General features: G+C 42.9%; 1 protein-coding gene across 1 annotated transcript in view; it reads right to left on the bottom strand.

The window, feature by feature from the left end:
• Window positions 1–3,307: 3,307 nt before the first annotated feature.
• The window catches only part of LOC113916034 (proline-rich protein 20E-like), a 74,486-nt gene continuing 70,485 nt past the window's right edge, over window positions 3,308–7,308 (bottom strand). Inside the window, exon 2 of the mRNA XM_027581884.2 lies at window positions 3,308–3,912. Within this exon, the coding sequence (XP_027437685.2) occupies window positions 3,308–3,912 (605 nt within the window). The remainder of the gene's footprint in view (window positions 3,913–7,308) is intronic.

The following is a 7,308-nucleotide window of genomic DNA, read 5'->3' as shown; positions in this document are numbered from 1 at the left end:
GAAATTCCTATGAATTGATAAGAAAAAGATTTAAAACCCAATAGAAAATTATGCAAAGGCCAATAAATGCATAAAATGCAAAAAATGCATAAAAAGGTACTAAACCTTACTAGTAGTCCTGACAATTCAAATTAGAACAATAATGACATATTTTTATTCAAGAGATTAGCAAAAATTGTAGAGTGCTGACATTTATTGCTGGGAAGACTGTGGGGAAATTGGTGCCCTCATATACTGCTGGTGGGAAGTGACATTGATACAACCTAATTTGAATGTAATTTCTTAATATCTACTAAAATAAAATATGGCCGTTTGACATAGGAATCCCACTTTGAGAATTTATTTTATAAGATCAGAAGAACAGGTCCTTAAGATTGCATGTGCAAATGGTCAGCTAAGCATCTCAGTGGTAGAAACACCCTGGAATGGGATCCATCAGTGGTGGGTCGCTGTGTAACCTCAAGTTTGTGCATTTTTTGGAAAGATACCCAGCTACTGGGGAGATAGTGACACATGGGTTGACCAGAAGGGTGAAAGCTGGCAAGCTGGCACATAGGAGACATCCCAATAGCAAGGCACAAAGCAGATCCCACCACAGACATGCTCGTGGTGGTCTGTGCAGTGGTTCTATACCAAGGCACCTCTGCCCACTTCAGGTGGAGAATGGACTCCAATGAGGTGCCGACCCCCAGCCCCCACCATACCTGTGTTACCTACCTGGACCCTTTAGTCACTTCCTTGCAAACTTGGGTGGATAGTACATCCCATTTTTTAAAGTCAAACCAAAATAAAGCCTTTTAATGTACACTTATGTTTGTGTAGGCTTGTATGATTGTGGGAAAAGAACAATAGGAAAGAAGAAGAGAAGATATCTTTTCTTTGTCTTTTTGTGTGTTTCTTTTTCCAGTGATGGTAAATTCTTCTTATATTGGTAAGATGAAAACTGGAATTTTGATAAAAGAATCATACTACAATAAAAGCCAAAGAGAAGGATTTAAGAGGATGGTTGAGTACACAAGAAAAAATCGCTCATGGGAAAAATTTTCTTCATTTTTCTTGGACATTTTCTCTTACAAATGAGTCTTAAAATCAATCAGTCAAAGCCTACTTAGTAAAATACCAAATCCAATTCATAATAAACCTTTTATCAAACTCTGAGAGGTTGGGAACAATCTCAACTTGATCAAGCCTATCTATGAGAAACCTACAGGAAATGCCCTGCTTAATGATAAAACATTTAAAATATTCCCACTGAAGCCAAGAACACACAGGAGGCTGCCATCAAGTTACTTATTTCTTATTTAACATTTGAAATGTGTCATGCTTTCTCCTTGTTTCTATCAACCCCCTATGCCTTTTGTTTGATTCACCAAATTTTCTTTGATCTATTTTTTCCTCAATCTGTTTGAAATTTTGCATTCTAGTTCAGTTCATTTAGTGCTTACCAATGGGTTCACATACTTTAAATTTTTGAGTTCCATTGTTCCTTCATATTCAGCATCTATAAAATCTCCAGAAACTACACAAGAATTTTAGTAATTTTTAGCTCCTCCTGAACTTCCCCAGCCCCCACATTTCTATGCTAATGTTTTCTGGAATTTTAATTCCACGTTATTCATCTTTCTTCCAGAATCATACCTATTTAAACTTAATAATACAATTTACCATTTTCCTTGCTTACTGTTCCTTCTTGCATTCCACATATTCCTCCTGAGTTTTGTTTTTTTTTTTAATCCTGGCGGAGAAACATCTGTGCTTTCACTGCAGGTAACAGAAAACTCAACTCAAACTGGCTTTATTAGCTTGTGGACAATAGAATTCAGAGGAAGCTCATGCTTCAGGTCCAGTTTGATTAGTGTTCAGGCTCGTTTCTCATTGCTCTACCCTCCTCCCATCCCTTCACTCTCCTGAGCTGGTGAATTGGCTGCAGGAGTTCCAGAACCTCCTGTCTATGCACCACCTGGTCCTGAACTCAAGAGCATCTCTGACTGGTTATAGAACCCTAGACTCAGAGTTATTTACTCTCCAAGCTTTGAGGATGTCACCCCCATTGCTTTCTTAGATTTAATGGAGCTGCCAAGGAAAGTCTGATGTCAGACTAACTCTGTTTTCCTTGTAGGTCTCATCTCGCAGGTGATTTTTGGAACTTTCTCTGCACCATACTTCATCCAGGTGTATGTGATTGTTGCATCCTGCTCAGGATTCATGTTTTTCTTCAGTGTGGGGAAATCAGCCAAACTTCATATATTATTATTGTCTAAGTGTCCTGTGCCTCTTGATAGAACTCCTGTGTTAGACATCCCAACTTTGGGATCTACTGTTGGTGTGAAATACTTTCAAACCTTACACCTTCCTTTTGCCACATTCTGGAGGCTCTTGTCTGCCCAAACAACTAGTTTACTGATTTGTACCTCAGTCCTCTCCCTTCTGCAATTCAAATCACATAATTTTGTATTCCAACAACCTTATGCTTCATCTCAAGCATTTCTAATTGGCTTTTTATGTGAAGTGCATACTATTATGTCAGAGATAGCCTATCATCCCATATCTCTCTGAGGATATTAATTATATTCTTTAAGCCTTTTTCTGAATGTTCTATTGGTTCTTATTTCCTTGGATGTGACTTCTCCTTTTTTGCTCCTTCACTGTGTTCGTTTTCCTAAAACATTTCATGGTTATACATCTCAGGATTGGAAAAATGGTAGTTGTGGGGGCATACAATAGACTGAATGTGTCTTCCCAAAATCCATATGTTGAAATCCTAACTCCCAGTATGATGGTATTAGAAGAAGGAGCTCTCATAAATGGGATTAGTGTCCTTATAAAAGGGATCCCAGATAGCTCCCTCACCCCACCAGCCATGTGAGGACACAAGACAGCTATCTATAAACTAGAAAGGGGTTTCTCACAAAGAATCTGCTGGTGATCTGGGACTTTCAGCCTCCAGAACTGTGAGATACAAATGTCTGAGGTTTATAAACCACCCAGACCGTGCTATTTATTATAGCAGCCTGAATACACTGAGACAGAGGAGGACAAGAGGAGATTGCGGATTTATTTCAGTAAGTATTGAAGGATAAAATGCATGTACATCTTTGATAAAACAAAAGGAAGAGACAACAGAGGGGCATGGGCAGTGTACATGTGACCCTGCCAGGATCCTGGGAGGAGACTTGCAGTCTCAGTCTGGACAACATGAGATAAAGGCTAGGAATAAGACGAGTGAGTGGGGACAGAAATGGGGACTTGGGGTTGGGCTGGGAGAAACACCCAGGTCAGAACAGGGGCTGGTGGCAAGTGATGGAGGTCAGTGTGCAATGTGGGTGAAAAATTCTGGGACCCCGTACACAAAGGTACCAGAAGGGGTCTGTGTGAAGAGCAAAGTTGAGCCCTCCAAGGGTCTGAACCCTAAGCAGGGATAGATGGATGAAGTTGGGGAATTCATGAGAACCCAATACCCAGAGGCATCGGGTAGCTCCCGCAGTCCTGCCCCAGGCTGGATTGTGTGGAGGCGAGGGCCTTGCAGCCCATCTCTGTGCACTATCGCTGTTTCTGTAAGAGGGAAGGATGGGGTCCGCCTGGCTTCTGGCTCCACATGGTGGCTTGGCTCTTCACCATGGTCCGGATCCACACGAAGACCTGGTCTCAACATGCGTCTTGGCCTCACATGGAGGCCAGTGTCTCTGCGAAGGTCTGTCTCCCTAAGGTGGCTTCTTACTGCCTGCTGACTTCTTCTCCCATGGTGGCCTTGGCTTCTCTCTCCATGATGAGCTGTGAATGCTGGGGTCTCATATCTGATAGGTTTCACATAAGCAAAGGGTTTCAAGGGATGGCATGGCTTCACAGGGCCATCTGCTTTCATGGAGCCTTCACTTTCCATACCAGAGCAGTCTAGCTCCCAAGAATGCACATCTGAGGCAAAACAGAGAGGCAGAAAGTGGGAAGAAGAAATCAAAGCTTTTCCAGGAAGCTTTGGGACCAGGAGAATGCGGGGAGGATATGAGGTGGAGAGTCCCTCTGCCAAAGACCTGTTATGTGTAGCACTTTCCACTGGTCATTTCATTTGGCCCTCCCCACCACCTATCCAGAGAGGTAATTGTCATTCCCATTTTACTGGTGGGTAAACTGTCTCTAGATTCAATTTAAATTCACTAGATTAAATTTGAATCAAAGTGACAGTACCTGCCCTCACCAAGCTTAAACTTCAATAAAAAAGACCAATAAAACAAAACAAAACAAAAATGTAATGTCATTGATAGGTGATAAGTTGGAAGGTAAAGGAGTTAGGATATAACAAGGAAGGTGGTTTTGAATCCAGAGTGCCTGGAATTTTACCTTTTTTTTTTTTTAAGATTTTTATTTTTAAGTAATCTCTACACCCAACATGGGGCTCGAATTTACAACTCTGAGGATCAAGAGTTGCACACTCTGCCAACTGAGCCAGCCAGGTGCCCCATGGAATTTCATCTTAACTTACCTGTGATGGGCCTCAATTTCCTTTTTCATGAATTGATATGATACATCAACCCCTGGGGTGTTACAAAGACTTGGTTACTACAAGCAAGTGCTTAGATTAGTGTCATCTGAGCATGTACTTGGGGGCGGGAGGAGTTAACAAAATGCTGTAAGTCAGGACCTCAGGAATGAGCAGGATTTAGCAAAGCCAAGGCAGAGTGGGGAGGGAGAGGATTCCCAGGGGGGTGGAGACTGGAGTCAGGCTTCCAGAACTAAAAAAAGCCTGGACTAGCTGTAGGATAGCACAGCAGGAGGGAGAAGCTCATAAGGACCCCTTTAAGCTAAGTCAAGTTTTAGTTTATCCTAAGATCAAAGGAGAGCTATTGAAAGGTTTCAAGGAAGGGAACAAGTCATCATGTTTGGACTTTGGAAAGTGAAGGACATAGAAGGGAAGGGAGTGTGCCTAGAGGCGGGAAGGGAGTGTGCCTAGAGGCGGAAAGGCTGGGGAGAGCTGCAGCCATCTGGGGAGATGTGAAGAGTTAAGCAAAGGCAGCAGGAGCCCAGGGATACCCTGAAGGCAGGTTGGATGAAAGGGGGCGTCTGGGGTCCCAACTGACCCTGTTTGTCTGCAGGGCACTCTCCTATCTGTTAAGCACACCCCTGCTGCCATTTGCCTTCCCCCAACAGAGAGGGCATGAAACTGTTTACCCAAGGTAGAGCTCAAGATGCAAGTTTGGATGACAAAAATGTGTTCAGTATTGGACCTATGATGATGAGGTGTTTGTTTTCCAAGTGGAGATGTGAGTCTGGGGCTCAGTGGAGGGCTCTGCTGGAGCTGGATTTGAGTCTTCTACACAGAGTTGGTCATCACCACCATGGGGGCTGACAGGATCAGCATGAGAGAATGGAGGAACAGAGAACACCTCTGACAGAACCCTAAAGTCTACTGCTAACCTCTAATGGAAAGATAGAGAAAAAGTATCTTTCAGGGCCACTAATGCAGAGGAAACTGGGAAGGTGCACCCAGATCCAAGGTGGAGACAACAGATCAAGGAGCAGTGAACTGCCCACAAAGTTGGCTATGTGGGACAGAGCAGGCCTACAATGTGGCCAATCTTGTTGGCCACCTGGCATGGGTGAGAACAGCATCAGGACAGTGGTGGGGGCAGAAGTCAGCTTCCAGGGCAGTGTGGTAGGGAAGATGGCACGTGAGTGATAGTGGTGAGTAAGGGACAGCAGGGGCTTTTACCAGGGGTGCTTGAGTCACTATTGGGAGGCATTACTGGGACACAAGGACCCAAGAATTAATAGCGTCAGGAATAAAGAACAACTCCAACAGACCCACTGTAATGGAACAAATTGAGATTGTTTCAACAAATGCCCTCTTTCTCCATAATCATCATTCAAAAATTTAAAAAAACAGGATTAAATCATCTCACTGGTGAATTTTTTTCCAGTTCTTGGCTAGAAAAGCTCAAACTCATATTAATACCTTAAATTAATTTCAGAATGGTCAGAGGACCCACAGCACTGGGAAAGAGGGAGTGCATGCTCTGAGACATGGCCACAGCCCTGTTGCTGGTTCTTTTGACCCCATCTTCTCTGCATTCAGAAGTTGGCATAAACAGAAAGAAAGGAACACTATGGGAGAGTTTTGGAACTAAGGACAGATATAATAGTTAAAAACATTTGAGTTTTGGGTTTTTGAGCATCAGAAATCAAAGTCCTGGGAGATCGAGGCATATCAAGTCTATGCTTTATTCAACATTCTTAAATGACTTATGTGGGCCCTGCAAAGCTATTTATATCTGCTCTCCCAAACTCAGGCTCAGAGCTCAGTGTGACTCCAGAAGCAACCAAGAATGGCCTGGGTAAGCTATGGGAGGGCTGGTGGATGGCAGGGCCTTTGCAGATAAGACCTAGAGGGCTCAGAGTGACCTGCATGGACTGATGGCCAGACACCAATAGAAACAGAAATAAGGGGTGGCTGTGTGAACCAAGGACCAGAGCACTCTTTCCAATCATGTGATAATATGTAAACCATGTTCCTTTTGTTGACCTAGATTTGACTCCAGTATAAGTGGGGGAAGGGGGGTGGGATGAGAGATCCTTAATTGGCTAAAAAAAGTCTGAATTGATAAAGCCCCAAAATTCAAGAACACTAAAAATCAATAAGACAAACAACCAAATAGAGAAAAAGCAAAAAGCAGTCATAAGCAATCCGTAAAAGGGGAAAAGCTAACGGTCCCCATACATATAGGATGCTAAACCTCCCTTATAAGGAAGCAATGCAAATTAAAGGAAAGATTGTGCCATTGTTACGCATCTATCAGACTGGCAGAGTTAAAAAGATTTAGGACACTCAGTGTATGGAAGGAAATGTTATAGTGAACAATTTCACAATAGCTATAAAATTTTAATGCCCTCGAGAAAGAGAACATGATGGAGGTACCTGGTTTATCATAGATCATGAAGTGGCATCCAGCTACAGGAATGAAGACAGTGTGGTGTTCAAACAGAGATAAATGACTGAGTAATAGAATGGAATAGACAGCCCAGACTGAATACACATCTATGGAAATTTGGCTGAAGACAATGCTGGAATCTGAAGATTCTTTCCTGGGAAACCTGTGCAGTCTAAGAGAAAAGTCCTAAGAAACTGACACATGGGGTTCCCCAATTTGGCAGCCCAGCCATATAAATTCTGTGGAACCTACAGTTAACAGGCCCCACTCATTGGTTCAAAGCTGCCATTTAGCTTCCCAGGGTCCCCTTTTCAATATGGACAGCCAACAAGGGGTCATCAAACATTAGAGGAAGACTAACATGAGATAGGAAATTGATAATCAAACA

This window comes from Zalophus californianus, chromosome 1, assembly GCF_009762305.2.
Source record: "Zalophus californianus isolate mZalCal1 chromosome 1, mZalCal1.pri.v2, whole genome shotgun sequence".
Classification (NCBI taxonomy): Eukaryota; Metazoa; Chordata; class Mammalia; order Carnivora; family Otariidae; genus Zalophus; species Zalophus californianus.
This window is presented reverse-complemented; position numbering and strand designations above follow the sequence as displayed.